Raw genomic sequence first — 20733 nt, 5'->3', positions numbered from 1 at the left:
AAGACAACGAAATTCATCTTTGATATAACTCTACAGGGCAGAGCAAGAACAAATGAAAAGATGGGCAGTTCTGATTCCCTACACTGCAGCAGTAAGTCTCAATTTCAGGAACTGGCAATCAAGACTATGTCTGTGAAATGTCTTTTCCCCTCAGTTCCATCCTTTCCTTGGGTGGTTTTCAGTACATCCACAGAAGGCCTCTTCCTCACAGAGAGGGGGATTTTACATTGGCATCATAATCCTTAAAAAAAAAAAAAAAAAAGGTAAAAGAAGGGGAGGTGGGGGCTTCCATTAAAAGCAACAAACTGAGTAGTTAAGACTTGAGAAATAGAATTAAAACCATGGGACCGGAAGAGGATTGGTTGTCTGAGCAAAGGATTCCCAAAAAGCCAAGAAATTAAGTTTCTAGCAAGGCCTCTGTCAAGAGTTATTTATGACCTGCTTGGATTGTCACACTGCCACACTGTATATAGCAGCTCCAGGAGGGGAGGGGAAGTCTGAAGGGAAAGTATCCAACCTGGCGAGAACATACAGATTCCAGCAGAGCCGACCAAATCCCAAGGTGAAATTGCTTCAGCCTTGCCCCGCCCCCCCCCAAAAAAGGTACTTCCAGTAAGTGACTTCAATAAAACGGTGGAGAACGATGAAGCTGAGAAAGTGTTATTATTCCACTGAAAAAGGAAAATTCTGGGGCTAAAGGGATTCCATCAGTCTGGAAAAATAAGAAACCTGAATAGCTTCAGGACACAGTCCAGCAAAACATGAATACCGAATACTAACTAGGATCAGCATCCAAGACTCTTCAGCCTGTCATGTTAGTTGAGAGAGTAACGTATATATAATCTCCATCCTTATATGCAAAAAGGAAGAATCATTTGCAGAAAGGTAACAAGACATAAATACACTAAGATTTAAAACCAACTGTTGCTATAGGAGTAACTAACAACTTGTCGCACAAGCAGTATTTGTCATATTTATGACAAAGGCATTAACATCAATTTCAGTAAAAGTTATTCCGAAGGGAGCAATGCTTTTCCCCCCAGTCATGCAGATTGATTGGACAGCCGTGGCCAGCAGGGAGACTGGCTATGCAGGCTCGGGCTGCAGCCAAGCAGCCCAGCACAAGAGACATTGCGTCCTCTTTAGCCTCACTGATAGCAAACACAAGAGAGAAAAAATCTGACATCCTCAAAGCTGGATGGAGAAGAAAAAAATAATTTCATTTCTGTTCTAATACAGTGGTTTAAAAGTCTCATCCTTCTGGAGAATGATGCTCCTTCATTGCAAAGACTCCTTTCTCATTCAATAAAAGAATCTCTTTGCTGTCTTTTCTGTGCCTCCTCATTCCTTTCTCCAACCTTCTATTTTTAATCAGTGTTGTAATCATACTGCTTTTTGGGAAGAAGCTTATACAAAAAAAAACCAACAACCCTGAACTTTTATTGTGCTGCATAGTGTCCTTGTAAATGTTACAATTACAGAGTGTCTGCCTGTCTTTTACCATCAATCTTGCACACAAAGCATTTTATCTTTTGTCCAACACCTTGTATTCCTTCCTGCTTTTCACACCTCCCAGAACAAAGTACAGTGGTGTCCTCAGGGAAGAAGGTACTCCAACAGATCTGTAAAACCAAACACAAATCCATCATCGTAATGAGTCAATTAATTAATCAACAAGGCATGGCTGGAAGTGACCTGCTGGGAGAGACAGTGGTAAACTTCTCATGTAGTATACAAACTACAAAGAAAAAAAACCTAGAGTAGTCAACAGCAAAGGAAGCATTAATCACTATTATCACTGGAAACACCATGAAGCTTACCTTAAAAGTTAAACAACCACTTAAGAAGAGCAGCAATTCTCCCTAGTGCATTGCCTGGATTATTTTACTGCTATTGATCACTAAATCATCACAGAAAGAGAAAAGCTTGGCATTCTTTGGTTGGTAGTGGCCCATCTGACATCATTAGAAGCTCATTTAAAACAGCTCTGTAATGCGTCCAGCCATCTCGGGTCCTTCCAGAAGCATGCTTAATACCTCCCTGATGTCTGGAGTCTTAAATGCTCATGAAGTTAGCTTCTCCAGCCTTTTCTAAAAGGGATTTAAAATTATAATTGCAGTGGAACTGCCGCTACCAATACAGCCAAGTGTGACAGGTACCCCAAATACTTTCTTGATGTAGTTAAATCTTTTATACAGCAACCAAAACATAGAATCATAGAATCATTTCGGTTGGAAAAGACCTTCAAGACATCGAGTCCAACCATTAACCATGCCCCCTAAACCATGCCCTGGAGTACCCTGTCCACTCGCTTTTTGAATACCTCCAGGGATGGTGACTCAACCACTTCCCTGGGCAGCCCATTCCAATGTTTGACAACCCTCTCAGTAAAAAAATTTTTCCTAATATCTAACCTAAATCTCCCTTGCCTCAACTTGAGGCCATTTCCTCTTGTCCTATTTCCAGACACCTGACAGAAGAGATCAACACCCACCTCACTACAACCCCCTTTCAGGTAGTTGTAGAGAGCGATAAGATCTCCCCTCAGCCTCCTCTTTTCTAGACTGAACAACCCCAGTTCCCTCAGCCGCTCCTCATAAGACTTGTGCTCAAGGCCCCTCACCAACTTCGTTGCCCTTCTCTGGACACGCTCAAGCAGCTCAATGTCTTTCCTGTAGTGAGGGGCCCAAAACTGAACACAGCACTCGAGGTGCGGCCTCACCAGTGCCGAGTACAGGGGAACAACCACCTCCCTGTTCCTGCTGGCCACACCATTTCTGATACAAGCCAGGATGCGATTGGCCTTCTTGGCCACCTGGGCACACTGCTGGCTCATATTCAGCTGGCTGTCAACCAGCACCCCCAGGTCTTTCTCTGCCGGGCAGCTTTCCAGCCACTCTTCCCCAAGCCTGTAGCGCTGCATGGGGTTGCCGTGACCGAAGTGCAGGACCCGGCACTTGGCCGTGTTAAACTTCATACAATTGGCCTCAGCCCATCGATCCAGCCTGTCCAGATCTCTCTGTAGAGCCTCCCTACCCTCAAGCAGATCAACCCTGCCTCCCAACTTGGTGTCATCTGCAAACTTGCTGAGGGTGCACTCGATCCCCTCATCCAAATCATCGATAAAGATATTAAACAGAACAGGGCCCAACACCGAGCCCTGGGGAACACCACTTGTGAGCCGCCGCCAACTGGATTTCACCCCATTCACCACTACCCTCTGGGCTCGGCCATCCAGCCAGTTTTTCACCCAGTGAATAGTGCACTTATCCAGGCCACAAGACGCCAGCTTCTCAAGGAGTATGCCATGAGAGACAGCGTCAAAGGCCTTGCTGAAGTCCAGGTAGACAACATCCACAGCCTCTCCCTCATCCACTAGGCGGGTCACCTGGTCATAGAAGGAGATCAGGTTGGTCAAGCAGGACCTGCCTTTCATAAACCCATGCTGACTGGGCCTGATCCCCCTCTTATCCTGGACTTGCCATGTGAGTGCTTTCAAAACAAACCGTTCCATAATCTTCCCCGGTACCGAGGTCAGGCTGACAGGCCTGTAGTTCCCCGGATCCTCCCTCCGACCCTTCTTATAAATGGGAGTCACATTGGCAAGCCTCCAGTCCTCTGGGACCTCCCCTGTTGACCAGGAACGCTGATAGATGATAGAGAGTGGTTTGGCAAGGACCTCAGCCAGTTCCCTCAGTACTCTTGGATGGATCCCATCAGGTCCCATAGATTTGTGAGTGTCCAGATGGCGTAGCAGGTCCCTAACTAATTCCTCCTGGATTAAGGGGGTTATGTTATGCTCTTCATCCTTACCTTCCAGCTCATGAGGTGGAGTACCCTGAGGATGACTGGACTCACTATTAAAGACTGAGACAAAGAAGGCATTAAGTACCTCGGCCTTTTCCTCATCACTGGTTGCTACATTCCCTTCTGTATCCATTAAAGGATAGACATTCTCCTTGGGATTCTTTTTACTGTTAACATATTTGTAAAAACATTTTTTGTTGTCCCTTACGATAGTGGCCAGATTTAGTTCTAGCTGAGCTTTCGCCTTTCTAATTTTCTCTCTGTATGATCTAACAAGATCCCTGTACTCCTCCCAAGTTGCCCGCCCTTTCCTCCAGAGATGATAAACTCTCCTTTTTTTCTTAAGTCCTAGCAAAAGCTCCCCATTCAGCCAGGCCGGTCGTTTTCCTCGGCGGTTTGACTTGCGGCACATGGGAATAGCCTGGTCCTGAGCCATTAAGATTTCCTTTTTAAAGAATGTCCATCCCTCCTGGACCCCTTTGCCCTTCAGGACCATCTCCCAAGGGACTCTCTCAACCAGTGCCTTGAAGAGGCCAAAGTTAGCCCTCCGGAAGTCCATAGTGGTGGTTTTGCTGACCACCTTCTTTGCCTCACCAAGAATTGAAAATTCTACCATTTCATGGTCACTAAGCCCAAGACGGCCTCCAACCATCACACCTCCCACCAGTCCTTCCCTGTTCGTAAACAACAGGTCTAGCAAGGCTCCTCCCCTGGTTGGCTCACCCACCAGCTGTGTCAAGAAGTTATCTTCCACACACTCCAGGAACCTCCTAGATTGTTTACTCACTGCTGTGTTGTATTTCCAGCAGATGTCTGGAAAGTTAAAGTCCCCCACAAGGACAAGGGCACACGATTCTGAGACTACTGCCAGCCGCTTGTAGAACGATTCATCCGTCTCTTCAACCTGGTCAGGCGGTCTATAACAGACTCCCAGCACAATATCTGTCTTATTGGCTTTCCCTCTCATCCTCACCCATAAGCACTCCACCTTGTCATCAGAATCGTGTAGCTCTGAACAGTCAAAACATTCCGTAACATAAAGAGCCACCCCACCACCTCTTCTACCTTGCCTGTCCCTTCTGAAGAGCTTGTAGCCATCCATTGCAGCACTCCAGTCATGGGAGTCATCCCACCATGTTTCCGTGATGGCGACTAAGTCATATCTATCCTGCTGCACAATGGCTTCCAGCTCCTCCTGTTTATTGCCCATGCTGCGTGCGTTGGCATAGATGCATTTGAGCTGGGTCATTGAATCGGCACGCTGCCCCCAGGCTCATCTCTGGTGCACCTAGTTTTATCCCTTGCCCCCTTCGAACCTAGTTTAAAGCCCTTTCTATGAGTCCTGCCATCTCATGAGCAAGGATTCTCTTACCCCTTTGAGACAGCTGGACACCATCTGTCGCTAGCAAGCCCGGTGCTGTGTAAGCCTCCCCATGATCAAAAAACCCAAAATTCCACCTATGGCACCAGCCTCTGAGCCATGTATTGACCAGGTGTGTTCTCCTGTTCCTTTCAGTGTATTTCCCTGCCACTGAAGGGATTGAGGAAAACACTACCTGTGCTCCCGATCTTTCTACTAATCGTCCCAGTGCCCTGAAATCCCTTTTGATTGCCTTTGGATTCCTCTCTGCAATCTCATCACTGCCAACCTGCACAACTAGCAATGGGTAATAATCAGAGGTCCGAACCAGACCAGGGAGTTTCCTGGTAATGTCTTTTACTCGGGCCCCAGGGAGGCAGCAGACTTCCTGGTGGGATGGGTCAGGTCTGCATATCGGGCCCTCTGTCCCCCTTAAGAAGGAGTCGCCTACAACAATTACCCTCCTTTTTCTTTTTTCAGAGGATGTGAGAATGCATGGGGATGCCCGACTGGGCTTAGGCACCTCCCTAGATAGGGCTTCGTCTATGCATTATACATGCAGTGGCAAAACACTAAAAAAACCCAAAACCAAAAAACAAATGAAACAAAAACCACAGTATTTTCAAAAACATGGAAGAGGGAGGAAACCTTCCAAGTTTTGCAACAGAGCAAAATCTGGTATACAGATTAATGAGTAGCTAAGACCCCTAACTGAGAAGTAACTGGTGATACCAGGTTATACAAACACACAGTGTGTTTACATCTTTTCTACAATATTATTTGCTTTCATATCATTTACTCCATATTTGCATTGATCCATTAATTACTTTATTGGAGCATAATAAACCCAAAGGGGTAATGCAATGTTATACTCAAACACTGCCCATGGATTCAGATACCAACCTATAACTGGAAATGTACAAAGTTCCTGAAGAACAAGTGCAATACGAACATCCACTAAAAATACAGATAGGCATGACAACCAACCACTAAAAAAAAACCCCAAAACCAAAAAACACCACCAAAAAAAACCCAAACCCCCCAAAAAACCCAGATTCATGTACTGTTTTATTAATTCAACAGCATAGTCAACATTTTATATATACAGTCAGGAAGATTAAATAACAATTTCCACTGTCCAAACTGCAAGTAACTGGTATTTTTCCATAGGGACACTCATTGGTCCTATCCTGAAAGATGCCATTCATACACAACTGCCAATATTCAGCACTCATGAAGATAACTTTCATTTCTGATACTAGGAGTTTTGCCAAAGGCTCCTGAATAGCCTTTTCTACCTAAATACTGTATGGATCAAATCCTACTTCAATGCAACAGGCCTCAATAAGAATAAGCGAAGTCTCAGGCCTGCAACACCTCTGTGCAAGCAATTCTGTTGGCACGAGGGAGTGCTCTGTATTGCAGTTTTCCACAGAAGCACAAGATAGTCTGCACCTCTCTTCCTCCTCAGAGAATAACACAAACAGCAGCTTTTTGCAGAAACCACCACCTCAGGCTGAAGGTAAGCACACCAGTTTTCCAGCCAACCCACTGCCCTATGGATGCGACATTTGCTCTTTTGCATTCTCTGGTCATTCTGACACTTCTTTTCACCTCCATCTTCCAAGAAAAGGGCCCTTGGCCTTTGTCCACACAGGAACTTATTTTAATTAAGAACTAATGCAAATCACTATATAAACAACCTAGTACCAGCTTTAGTTTTAGCTAACTCCTGATGACTCTCAGTTTAAAATCTAGACTTGTCTATACACAATTTCTTTTTAAAAAATCCTTTTGAATAAACCATTGTAACTTGTATTTACAGTAGGCCAAAAAGAGTAGGAGATAACTAAAAAAAAAAGTACTTGCAATATAGGCAAGTTATTTGGCAGTATAAACCATAGTTTGCCTTCTTATACATACATCTCTGCTGCAATGCTGAATTAAAATAGTCTTTTTTTCCTTTTGAAAAGAAGTTGTATTTTGCAATAATTACCAAGTTTAGCTCTTGGGTTCACTAAAAGAAATGACATTACCATTTCCCACTGCTAAAATTGTGTAATAAAGCAAAATTTAGCCTAGAAACTCAATGTAACATGTTTGTGAATTTCTATTAGCATGCAAAGTATATGTGACACATACATAGGTAGCTGGATAGGAAGACAATAAACTGAGCAAGTGGAACTGTGTTCTTTAGAACATACACATATCCAGGCATGTAAACAGTTCAGCGTTTTCCTTGAATGATATTTGGAGAACTGTGCAATATGTGCTGCTGGCTGCAATATGCCACAACACAAGTTAGAGACATTCTGCAATCCCTGAGTAGGTGTACAGATAGGTAAACAAAGTAAATGGCATTTCAAATGAAAAAAAAGTTCTGGATTATACCACATCTACACCACATAAATGGTGCATCTCAGCAGGGTCATGCCTTTTGCCTCACAACTGTTCAAACAAGGCAGAAAATGTTGCAACCTTTTTATGTTACAAAGCTGATCTTTCCTCTCCTCACCCAGTGAATGGAACACTGTGCCCACACTGTTCCTTTCAAATCCTCAAATTTCTAAAATCAATGCCAAATGCACTTGCAGTAGGATATAGCTCAGTTTATTCAAGCTGAGAGCTGAGTATCTTTGGAGAAGTTAAAAGCTGGTCTGAAGGAAATACGCAGTTCCCTCTTTGCAGAGAAGGGATATGTGGAAGCCAGACACCAGCTGTATGTCAATTTTCTTAAGAAAGCTAAGCAAAATGTATGGTCCTCTCCTATTTGGAAGGCAAGGTACTGCTGTAGGATCCGACTGTACTCTTAAGCTTCAGGGTTTTTACTTCGCAGAATGTAAGCAAGCCTGATTCTTTGAAAAGCAACAAAATTGTTCTCTTCTCCAGACATCATAAGCACTGCCACAAGTGGACACCAACAAGTCACAGCTTCCCAACACCTCACTTCTCTGCACTGCTCTGCAGTCACCCTGCTTAACGTGCTGTTTCTCTTTCAGTCTCATCTCTTACTGGTAAATAGGATCATCCATCCAGCATCAGCTCACATCTAAATGTGAGTCTGGGCATTAGCCCTCAGAAAGGTGAGCTCTTGGGGCAAAGGGACAGTCCTCTTAATGGCTCTCGAACAGTCGCAAGATTTCATCACAAGTGCTTGAATGGCAGCATTTCACAGCACATGGGACATTGTTACAGTGAAAGATACTTAGTCTTTACATTGATCAAAGCAAATGAGGATACTAACCCCATTTCATTAAATTAACCTTTTTTCCCATCACTTAAGCTTTACCTGCTCTGCACACCCACACCCTCCCAGCAAGGCTACAGAGCCTAGGCAAAGCATGCTGCTTAACACAGTCACATTTCACTCTCCCAAGCCAAAAAAATTTACTTATCCTCCCCCTCTACTGCTGCAACACAGCTTTTTCTGCAGAAAGACACCACAGTCCTAGTACTGGTCTAGGTAATCTATGCTCAGGATGAGAATATAACATAATTTAAGTAATTATAATGGTTAAAAGAAAAGCAAGTCTTCAAAGTCAGGAGCTATTGCTGCAGGGAACACTCCTCCATGGCGACCAAGGGTACTGGGAGAATTCTGAAGTTTATGAACAGGGTCTGATTTGACCTCAATTAGATTTGGATCAGTCCATTGAAATGAATTACTTCTAAGCACTATTCCTGTCCATCAGACTTGACTATTTCACCACTATGTATGAAAGTGCCTCCCTCTCACCCATAAAGATGTAGCAAAAAAAAAGTACTGAATATGAACAGAATTGTTAATATGCATCTAGCACACAGACCCTGCAGCTGCACTGCCAAGCAAATAAATAAACAAATGCACTTGCTGTGAGTAAGTCAGTCATCTATCTTTTTTTCTCAGCTCTAATAGCAACTCACTCTCTTGTGTTTCTAATAAGAGCAACTGTTATCTGGAAACAATCCTCTAAAATTCATTCTTCAGCACTAATATTCAGGTTTAAACTAATACAGTTTTGCCAAACAAACCTCACCTAGCTCAAAGTAGGATCAGCATAACAAAATTAACAATATTTTAAGTCTTTAGGAGCCTGAAAAAGAAAATTTCAAAGTAAAATAACAGGGTTTAGAGATTGGGTATTTGTGTTCAACCCAATCCTTCCTCCATTGATAGCATGTTTATACTCAAAATCTGCATTGCTTTAGGGAGCAACTGTCACTGTGAATCATAACACTCTGAGAAAGAAATTCATAAGCTATATATACTATGACTCGCATTTCCAAATCATACTCAAGTACAACCAATTTTACATAACACTAGAAGATGAGACTTCCTTCGGGATACATCCATACATATTTCCCAGGAGAAATCTGTCTTTACCCCAGCACCAAGACTCAGGTGGTACCTGCAGAGCGAGGCCGGTCCTGGCAGACCTCATGCACAGCATTCCCATGAAAGGCTGTGCAGCTTCCAGGCAGTCTCCAGGACTGGGCTCCATCTACCAGAGAACACAAAACATCTGCAGAAAGTCTTTTTCATACGTTTAATGAATTCCAGTGTCTATTTTTTACTCAGTGCTCACAAAATTTTTTATTACAGTATTTATATGAGGTAGCCTGGAGGTGTGTCATAGTCCAATGGAATATAATTATTTTATTAAACTATTACATTTGTTAAATTAATTTAATAAGCTCCTACACAACCTCATTTGGAAAAAGAAAAGAGATCTTACAGTAATTAATTCATAGTGCTCTCTACCGATAGCTCTGGCTTGAAGAAATCAGCAGTCACTTTAGCTGAGCAAAATGCAACTTCTAATCAGATATTTATGAAAATTGTTATAAAATTAAATTTAAAAAACAAAACAAAAAATGACATGGCTTTTCCAAACAAAAGTACAGCTTATAAAAAAATTTAACGCAAGAACCCAGAACTCATCTACATTTACAATGAGAGTTGCAAGTGTCTTAAAGAAAATCCAATGTTAAGTAAAACATGATGCTTTTTATTCGTCTGTGCAAACAGCAACAGTATGCTGAAAGTGACAGAATCCACCAAGAATCTCTCTTCTCTCAAAAAATTATCCTTACAACAAAAACAAAATTAAAACACAACTGTAGTGTTAACTTAAAATGGTAAAACTTGCCTAAATGCTACAGGGGTGTGGAAGGCTTAGTAGGAGATGCCCAAATGGCTTTGGAGTTGCCCCAGAATGGGTGGCAACCTTCACTCAGGAAGAGAGGGATGCAAGGAATTAGACTCAACCACTGAGCTGGCAAGAGCAGGACCAAGGCAGCCCTTGCTCATCCTCCTCTTGTTCCCTCCACAAGAGCTACCTTAAGTGCTTGTGGCAAAAAAAGACCCTCTGGCCTCCTGGCAGCTACCTTGCACCCTCTTGCAGCCCCCCTCCCCAACTCTGCCCCGAAACGTTACACCATTCAGCCACCACTCCCCTTAGATACCTACACACCTCTAGCTCTGTACATGCCCAAGAGACCACTATACCAGAGCAATTCAGCTCAGGCAACAAACTGTTATTTTTGTGCTCTGCACGACTTTCCCTGCAAGGGAGCTCAGCGCTGGGTCTGCAAATGGGATGTCCATGGCTGTGCTCCAAGCTCTTGCTCCAGTCCTGGTCACTGCCCGTCACCTTGTCCCTGCCCTGCTTGTGAACTCTTGGCTGACTCCTGACTCCACTGCCCAAGTTCCCAGCCAGGCTCCCCAGTTTTATTTCAGCCTTGCCTGCTCCTTGTTACAGCCTCCCCTCCTTGCAGCATTTGGATTACATATAATCCAATTTTCTGAATTTCACTTGCGCTTCTAGACATGGTCTCACCCTGCTGTGCCCCATGGCTTTCCTGGTTACTTCAGCACTAGCATCTGATTCCTGATCAAGGAGTTCTACTTCCTATTGCTATTTACTTCCTACCTTTGTCTTGCAAACATGGTGTAGCTAACATTCCCATGCGGTCACTACAGCACACATACTCCTCAAAATGTATTGACCTTGCAGTAGGATCCAATGTTACAGAATTTCTTAAATTCATAGGGTCTTTTTCATCAATACTTCTGGCAGAAGTTTTTTTGGGGATGGTTGTTCTTTCGGTTTTGGTTGGGTTTGGGTTTTTTGGTTTTTTAAGCAGATATACTTTCTAGGAGATGCATCAACACAAAACACAGAGAAAGGTACACCAGCATACAAAAAGCAAGATGGATATAGCCACATTTGCAAAAGCAGCAGGCCTCTCTTAAACCACAAATGCACCCCACATTTTATTGTTGTGTTTTCCCCCAAAACTATTTGAAAGAGCTAAATAAGATAAAAACTTTTTGCAGCTTACAATCAAAACAGATTAGCAATCCATCAAAACTGTCTAATGAATTAAAAACATGCTATGCCTACCTATAATACAGTACAGGTAATTAGATCCAAATGATTCTGAGAGGATCACTGCTCAACATAGCTTGACAGACTTTGGGTCCATAAAACAATAAACCATGAGCACTATACTTTATCTGAGTCTACACTTATTTGAAAGGTATGTAATCAAGTAGCCAGCTTCATACTGAATAGATATCAAACAGATTCTTATTGCCCATTCAGAAGTTGTATCCAAGTTACCAAAACAAACTTTCAGTGAAGAATGATGATTTTGGAGTCCTAATTATCCACCACCCTGCTGCTTCTGTAGTCATTTACACCCATGCAAATCAATACATGACAACTTTGCAGTACTTCAAACTAATTTCTACTTTGTATGAATCTCTGAACAAGGTACTAGGCAGCAAAGACATGTTTCTTTTGCCCCTTGAAGAAGTACCAAAGCAGCATGACACAGGTCAACCAGGAGGGATGAGATCTAGCAGGATGGAAAGAAAACCTCTCGGGAATAATCAGTATGAACATAATGTTTTCTGTAACTCTTTTTGCTAGGATTATCCAAAACATGGTATGAGCGTTAGTACTCCCCTGAGCATGCAACTCAGGAGAAGAATCAAACCTTCACAGTATACATTCACAGCTAGAATATTTTTTAAACTCCTCTCAGTACAGTAGCAAAGTAGTAATACTTTGGTGTGCATTACCTTTGATGCACCTTTAAATAGGCATGTCACAATAACATTACCTGAGGCATACTGCCCAAAATAATCCCAAGACTAATTTTGTTGATGTAAGTGGCTCTGAAACAGGATTATTTTATCTCAGTTTGATTCCAGTTAATCATTTAAATTAGGGCCTGTACACAGTCCCAATGGTCGGAGTCTTCCAACTTAATAAATACACACATTAACAATGAACCACAATTAAATGAAGTCATTACAATGACCTCAGTAATTTAAACATGTTTCAGGAAGGGGCTCAATAATCACTAAAACTGCAAATTTCTGACATAAAAAGATTCCCCCAGAAGACAGTATTCTACATAAGTAGGCTTCAAACCCAAAAATGTTTATGATAAAGAAAGATTTAAGAACAAGGCTTTGACTGTAAATACACTTCTACTCCAATACATAGAAAGATATCAGTCTTCAGAACTTGTTAGTATTTGGTAAAGGCATTTAGCCTTTTGCAGAACTTAACCTTTTAATTAAGTCTGAGTAGTTCCTAAACTGTCATGCATGTCAAAACCTCTAAGTCATATTGGCTAAAAGAAAAAAATAAGGTAGACTACATGTGTAATAAAAAGTTATATTAATCATCCTTCCCCATTTCTTAGAAAACTCACCAAGGTATTACCAAAAATTACACCTACCAGGTGCATCCTGGAAAGAAAAAAATATGCTGATTAGGTTTACGAGCACGATCAACCAAATGCTTTACCACAGAGGATGCATTATGGGTTCTACAGTAACTGCGTGCATTTTCACATCTACTGTGGGGAAGGCTAGAAAAAAAAAATATACCATTAACTCAAATAAAACATTTTTGTTACAGATGGAGTTGATCTCAGTGGAACTACAAAATGAATACAATATTATCATAAGAAACAGGACTAGCATCTCTGCACAGATTTGAAAACTTAGTTTTATTAACAGCTGCTTAACATATTTGGAAAACAGTAGAAAGCATCCCTCCACCGCTGCTCTACCCACCAGCACCACTACTCCAATAGAACATTATTTTTAATCATTATTTATGTGCTTCTGCACAATAGTCTTTGTGCACATAACATGTTTTAAAAACAAATCAACCATTATCACCAACTTCATCTTTTATTCCTGACCATAACAGCTCCTACCTCTTACAGAAAACCTATGAAACGACTTCCTGAAAAGACCTGCCAGAACTTGTTTCTGCAGATTGCTAGACTTGCTGATATCCTACAGAAAGGGTATTGTCCCACCAGTTTGAAAAAGGTCACCTCCAGGTGATTTCAGTCAAAGACATTCAAATAATCTTGACTATTATGATCCTGTATGGAAAGATACCACAAACACAATGCTATTATCTGTCTCTACCCACATGTTTAAGGAGATCACTAGTTATGTGTTAACACTATGCGCTATATGGAACTGATTGACAAGAAAACTACTCCAGAGTTAGCAGTCAGCATAACAGACAAATTTGCTATAAACTTTAATAGAAGCAATTTGTCCTGGATGTAGGTTGTTTGGGTTTGGTTTCTTCAGAAGTACTAACTAAAGTTTACACAAGTCAGTTTAAAGGCTCCCATTGATTTTTAAGAGACTTTTAGCCAGGCCCCAAGTTCTCCTTGAGGAGAAGTTAAGTTAAATAACTTTTTACTTGAGTGCAGAGATGGCTGGAAATCAGAATTATTGTATTTTGTGGCAAATCCAACCATCAGAAACAGAAAGTCTAAATTAAACATGAAAAATTCCAAGAAATTCAATGGAAAGAAATCTTACACCTATTATTCATAGATTGACTTGGGCACAAGGTACATATTAAAATGCTTAGCAGCAAGTGTAATTGACTCTGGGCCTGCACAAGAGAAAAATCTCTGTAAGAAACTTTTCTGGCAAAACTTAGATCCCTGAAAGGCATAAGAAGCTAGGTGAGCCTTCAGGACAGCTTCATAGGACCCATATGCCTAAATCCTGCACCTGAAACCCATTTTATACACTTAAGTCTTCAGTGAATTGTGGTCTGCATTACTACAGATAATTATTATTGATAGCCTGACACAAAAAATTCCAGAAGACTTAAATCCTTCTCACTACAATGTTACCATCTTAGGCACAGCCATACTGGACCTACCAACGTTGCTTTGTTTTCAGGGAAGAGATGGGGGTTAAACCCCAGTCTGAAATGCCTACTGCCCTCCATGAGAAAGGATCTTAGTGATAAATGCAACAGTTGCATAGACAAACTGTCCGTCTTCAGTGATACTAACTACAGGATATAATTCATGTGACAAAAGCAGGTCTATAACCAGTACAGGTTCTCTTCAAACCTGTCTTAATTAGATGCTTAGGAAAAAACAGTAGTGTATGCAATACAGGTGCAGTGTTATGAAAATATTATAAAGACTACAAACAGCTATGCCACAGCAATCCAAAAAATATCTCCAAAATGTTTCTCTTCTGTAGAGCTGGCAAAAAAAAAAAAAAATTAATTCTAAATAAATAATTAACAGAGAAGATTCTTTTCATTTCTAAGAATTTTTTTTATACTAGCAATAATGGAAAACAGTCTTCTGTGTTGTTTAACAGTGTATTTAAGTTTTTCTTAACAAATAGATACTGGGTTAGATAAAGGTCAATCTAGGCTGGTATCCCAGCTACAGGAGTACATGCATGGGGAGACACATAAGAAGCAGGAAAGTACAAAGTGATCAATCCTCTTTAGCTTTAGAATCCACTGTAGCTTCTCAGTGTTCAACCACTTGTAGTTTAGGGACTTTCTAAGCCAGATGCTTTTGGTGCATTGTGAAGCTCTCCTCCATCAATTTGTCATTTTGAACCTGCTTGAACCCATTTACATTTCTGACTGCCACAGCTTTCTGTAGCTGTTAAGTGCATGATTTAATCACATGCTGCATCAGAAAATACTTCCATTTATTTTAAACCTGCTGCTATATAGCTATCACTGGGTTTCCCCTATTTCACATTCTGTGAATGTGAGTGAATATCAGTTCCCTGTTTCTCTCTCCACAATGTTTGGGAATTTACATACATTAAAATATCACTTGCCAGTTACCTTTTTCCAGACAAATCTGATGAATTTCTCATTTTGTGGCAGTCTCTCCATGGCTAGGCACGTCATTCTTGCCCTTCTCTGTACCTTTTTAGGCTCTACTGTATTCTTTAATGTATTCTCTACCTAAATATTTTCCTCTTTTTCTAGGGTACTTACAAATATGCCAAAGAATGCAGTTGTGGTAAAATCACCATTGGGCTAGCAACTAATTAATCAGCTTTAATGAATCTTACATAGTCATAGTTTTAGATTATTAAGTAGCAAGTACCTAAATGTAAGCTTACACAGCAAAAAGCTAAGTAAGAGTTACTGGAGAATCATTACAGTCCAGAAAAACTCTACTGTCTTCTGAAAAAAAGTCTTAGATAGTCATGTTGCATAGACAGATGTAGCATGTATTTAAAATACATTCTGTCACCACCCTTCAGAACACAAGCTGAACGAAACTAAGCCTCATTCTTTTTTATTCTAGGTTTGGTTTTTTTCAAAGCTAAAAATGTCACTAAGATAAATACAACTTCTTGAAACAAGACAGCTGGCTATCTTGATATGCTTGCACTGATTAATTCAATTGCAAAAACCTAATCCTTGCAGTTCATAGACTAGTAGTATATGATGGGCAAGGACAACTCAACTGGCTTTTAAAGAAAAAAATCTGTGCGTGAAACAGAAGCAAATAGTCTTTGGAAGAACTTCATTGAAAGGTCTCATAGCTCTACTGTGACTGAAGTTAAAGTCTGACTCTGCAGTTCCTACTTCAAGCTCACTTCATGGGCATAGTCTGCTGTTACTAACATAATAGAGAGCTGCATTATCCGCTACAGTATCTTGACACAAAGAACCAGGAAGAAAAAAACCCACATGGTCCCAAAAGTTTGTATTGCATGCAAACAAAGCAGAGAGAGAAGCCTGATAAGAACTGACAGGGAAATATTTTGGTTAAAAGTTACAAAATAATTCAGTAGGCATTACATAACAAATTACACAGCCTTCCTACCCATTTATTAAAATGCTTGTACGTGGCAATGTCAGAAGGAACATGCCAGATGGAAAAAAACATCAGTCAACTCTGTTTAGAACCTCACACAAGAAGGCTTGCAAAGCATTACATGTAAAGAAAGAAGAAATCCAGTTCTTCAAGCAGTGTCTTCTGTTCTCCTGACCTAAAAGTGGTTGCAATTAACATTTTATTTGCAACCAGTTGGCCCTGGATTATTCAAAAGAAAAAGAAATTGCAACACTTGGCAAATAATTTAGCCAACACATGGTCCATCTTTGGGCTGCTTCGAAAATGGGTCAAGTTCTATGCTCTCTTGCCCTTTCTCTAAGCTTGTCTTCTAACCGTTATACTCTGCTGACTTCAGGCTCCTCATCGCAAAAACCCTTTCTTTCTCCAGTTCTGTAATAAGACCATTTACCTCTTCCTTGCATTAAAAAAAAACAAAAAAACAAAAAAACCCAACCCAAACCCCAACAACTAATGCACATGTATTAGGGAAATTTTCTAAAGCACAAGAGCAGCTACAACTATTTCTCATTAATGCTATTTCAAATTTACCTCAATCTACAAAGCTGTGAACATTAGCAAAGCAAAATGGGAATAAAAATATTCCAGCTACCTTTTGTTCTTTTTATATAAATGAGTTCTCTTGTTTCTTAAGTCAAATATAGCATACATGAATGCACTGAAGATTATCTAGAAGGGTTCATATTTTACTTGCAGTGTATGCCAAATGTAATTTGCTGCAGGAAAGGTTTTGTAAAGCAAGTCCCTGTTCAGTCCTTTATACTTCACAGTTAGAATGCAGATGCCAAAACACTCCAATGTAAGCAAGTCTGGCTTCCACTGGAATTGCGCTCTCAGATGCTAACCTTGAAACTTGCAGAGCTCTAAAAGATAGCTGGGAAAAAAATGCTGTTAAAAGTATACTTCGATCATCTAAATCTACAGAATTTTAACTTTTTGCTTAATGCAGCGAGACCACTCATGCTAAAGTACACCTTTAAATAATTGGGAGAGAAATGGGAAAACAGGGCAGAAGTGTTCAACTCCTGCAGAATAGGAACTTCCCTTACTGTACAACTTCCTTTGCTTTCTTAAACCTCCTTTTTCAGCTGATAAGATCAGCTTAAAGAAAGCGATGGAATACTATTCTGACTATAGATTTATATGAACATATAGACTTTTTAGAGTAAAATAAATATAATAAAACATTGTAAAATTAATTCCCCTGCAAAACATACAATGCTTAAATGGAACTCCTGCATGTTAAAGTCCTGAAAAAACAGAAAAAGTAAAATAAGTTGGGGTTTCTTTTATCTTAATTCCATCTAAAATTTGCATTCGACACCTGATGAACATTTCCTAGGACATCAGAAATTCCTGAAAGATGCAGACAAATAAATTACTTAATTCCCATCCCAAGTGAAAAGTATTTCCCATTCACTAGTATAAAGCCAAAGGAAAACTGTGATGCAAAACACTTTTGTATACCACTGAGACAACCTTGCGGGAAAATGAATGTCATGCTCTGTATGGGGTCCCAACAGTATGCCTTAGAGATGCATAGCCTGCAAATTCTCAAGTTCAGATACCTGCTATCAGACACAACTATGTTACCTAATTTAATTCATCATCTTAACAACTAAATTTAAGATGAATGATGGTATTTTTCATTCTATTTCTATCATAAGACCATTCCAGACCCTTACAGTGATTGGAATAACTTTCTTGTTTCCACATTGGGTCTATGCATAGGCATCCTTTGTTCTAAAGGCAATGCTGTCCTAGAAATTTTCCCTCATACAGTATTCAATCCATTGACCTTATCAGCCCATCCTCATTATCTTTCTTTGCACCTGCTCCAGTTTGAATGCACCATTCCTAAGCACAGGAAACCAAGTTTACCCGGTATTTCAGATGAGGCCTTACCAGTTCCTTATATAACAACATTAATACTTTCTTAGCTCTGTCAGAAACCTCTCTGCTAATAAACACCATCCCAGGATGTATCTCGAGAAATTTCCTCCAGCTGGAAGACAGATCATTATCAATCTCAGTAGTATTGCTAAATATCAACCTGTAGTGAAAATGCTACGCAGTCATTAAAACTTACCTACCATTTGTGACATTAAAATGTATCTACCACAGAACTGGTACAGTCTGTAAAAACAATGATATGTTCTTTAATTTAAATCCAAGATTGTGTATTTTCAATTTTTGAAACCGTCACACAATTCCAAGAGAAAATGCCATTTCCATACCAGAACACTTACAGAACTTTGGTCCTGATTTTGTAAAGCATTTATGTAACTTCAGATTGGAAGCATTCCCATCACATTCAGTGGCTGTCTTTAGAAGACTAAAACCACACTTGAATGCTTTGCTGGACTTAACGGGTTAGTATTTCAAGGTGGAACTTTCAAAGGATCCTCGAGACTCTCTTGCACTTAACTACCTTGGTCTCCTATGAATGTTAAAGCTTAAAAATGCAAAAAGCAAATATTTTGTTTATCCATTCCTCCTTTGAATGGATATACCAAGCTCTAAGAGCTAAGCATATGTTTTTTGCTTCTTGCCTTGAGCTAGAGCTCTGCCCAGTGCCTTCACACATTCACAGAAGTGAAGTCTCATTTTCCAGTGTTCTCCCGATGCCTTCCAAGTGCAAATCACTACAAGAGGATCACGTGTGACCATATGCTAAATTAAGTTTGCCCAGGAGACTTCATTCATCGTCTCCGCAGAAACTAGTGATTAGCCTATATACTTGCAAGGAGATACCATTTAATTCGAAACCACATAGTTTATTCTTAAAAATTAAACTGGGGGAAAAAAAACCAGATAAACATAATCATAAGGCCATTTCCCCAACCAGATTATAATAAAGGCGGAGGCTTTTAAGATCACGCCCGACCTGTTAATTTCACATAAAGGGTGTTAAACACACGGTGCTGCTCCGTAGCAATCTGTACTACATTCAGTCTCCAAACACGCCTTCTGTTAACTTGTGACACCGCATATTTTGCTACTCAAGAGCAAAGAAAACCATCGCTGTTGAAGCTACTTATTCTGCCTCCAGGTGCTTCATAAATATTACATAAGAACAGATACGAGCTGCTACACAAAAACTTTACAACTCCGTGGGAAGCTGTCCCGCTGCGAAATCCACGGGGCACGCACGAGTGCGGGCGGGACCCCGACGCCCCTCACAGCACCCCACCACAGACCACCACCTCCGGAGCCTGCTCCCCCGGGACCGGCCGGCCGGGTCCCCCCCCCGAGGACACCCCGTCCAGCAAGCCACTCGGTCCGGGGACGCACCTTCCCCCGGAGGGCTCCGGGGAGGCAGCGCCGCAGCCCCGTCGCCCTTCCTCGGTGCCGGCGGGGAGCGGAGCGGCAGCCTCACCCACGCGGAGGGTGCGCGCAGCCCCTCGCCGGCGGGCTCCCACCGCACCGCTGCCCACCCCGGCTCGTTCCCCTGCCAGCCCCAGCCGCCCGGCGGGCAGGGGCGCACCGGAGAGCGGCTGCGGCCCGGGCGACCCACAGCGGCCGGACCCGCGGAAACTTCCCGCCCTTACCTTGATGATGCTGCTCCTCCGCGGGGTGGCCTTGGCCGCCTCCAGCAGGCAGGCGTCGGGGTCGGGTGCCGCCGCCGTCCCCAGGCTGCCGCCGGGGAAGCGCTCGGCGGTGCCGACGGCCGAGACGCCGCTGCGCCGCTCCCGCCTCCTGCCCGCGGCCGCCGCCGGGGCGTCCAGCGAAGCCGGCTCGGGCTCCTCCTCGGCACGGTGAGCGGCGTCAGGAGGGGCGCGGCCCGCCGCCGGCTGCTCCCTGCTGCCGGCAGCCTCTGCCATCGCCCCGGCGAGCGGCGGCAACTTCTCCGGGGCGCCGAGAGGGCGGGAGGGCGTGGGGCACACGCGCACACGGACGGACGGCGTCCCGCGGCGCTCCCCTCACGGCACGGCGGCGGCGGCAGCGCCAACTTTCCCCGGAGGAGCCATCCCCATCCTCCGCAGCTGAGGGTGCCCGCGCGGAACTCCGCAGCCCCCGCGGTGACGGAGGAACGGGGAGGGTGGCGCGGCTCCGCGCTGCTGGGACGGCGCAAAGTGGCGGGGCGGGGGAAGCGGGGCGGCGGGGCCGGGCGTCCGGCGGGGCGGCCGCGGAGAGCGCCGTGCGGGCGGCGCGCGCGCGCAGGAAGTGCCGCCGCGGCACCACTCTGTTGTGACAGGAGCCGGGCGTGTTTTGACAGGCGGCGTTGACGGACGCGGCGACGGACCACTCAGCACTGCGGCGGCCCCCCGGGGGCGCCGCGGCGGCCAATAGACTTGGTGAAGGGCGTGTCCGCGGGACGCCTGGATGGCCGTTCTGGGCGGGGCGGCGCAGCGAACGGCCGCGGGGCAGGTACGGCGGGAGGGAGGGCGTGC

General features: G+C 42.8%; 1 protein-coding gene across 4 annotated transcripts in view; it reads right to left on the bottom strand.

The window, feature by feature from the left end:
* The window catches only part of PLCL1 (phospholipase C like 1 (inactive)), a 256807-nt gene extending 236359 nt beyond the window's left edge, over positions 1-20448 (bottom strand). For 3 of the 4 annotated variants that reach the window (XR_008235979.1, XR_008235978.1, XR_008235980.1), the window contains exon 1: positions 19891-20448. Coding sequence is in view for 1 of the 4 variants with exons in the window: in XM_052792548.1 (XP_052648508.1) it covers positions 19891-20163 (273 nt within the window). In the remaining 3 variants the exon portion in view is untranslated. The remainder of the gene's footprint in view (positions 1-19890) is intronic. The other variant, XM_052792548.1, reaches the window with a different exon arrangement.
* Between the last annotated feature and the right edge of the window lie 285 nt (positions 20449-20733).

This window comes from Harpia harpyja, chromosome 7, assembly GCF_026419915.1.
Source record: "Harpia harpyja isolate bHarHar1 chromosome 7, bHarHar1 primary haplotype, whole genome shotgun sequence".
NCBI lineage: Eukaryota > Metazoa > Chordata > Aves > Accipitriformes > Accipitridae > Harpia > Harpia harpyja.
The sequence above is the reverse complement of the archived record's forward strand: the minus strand, read 5'-3'. Positions and strand labels throughout refer to the sequence as shown.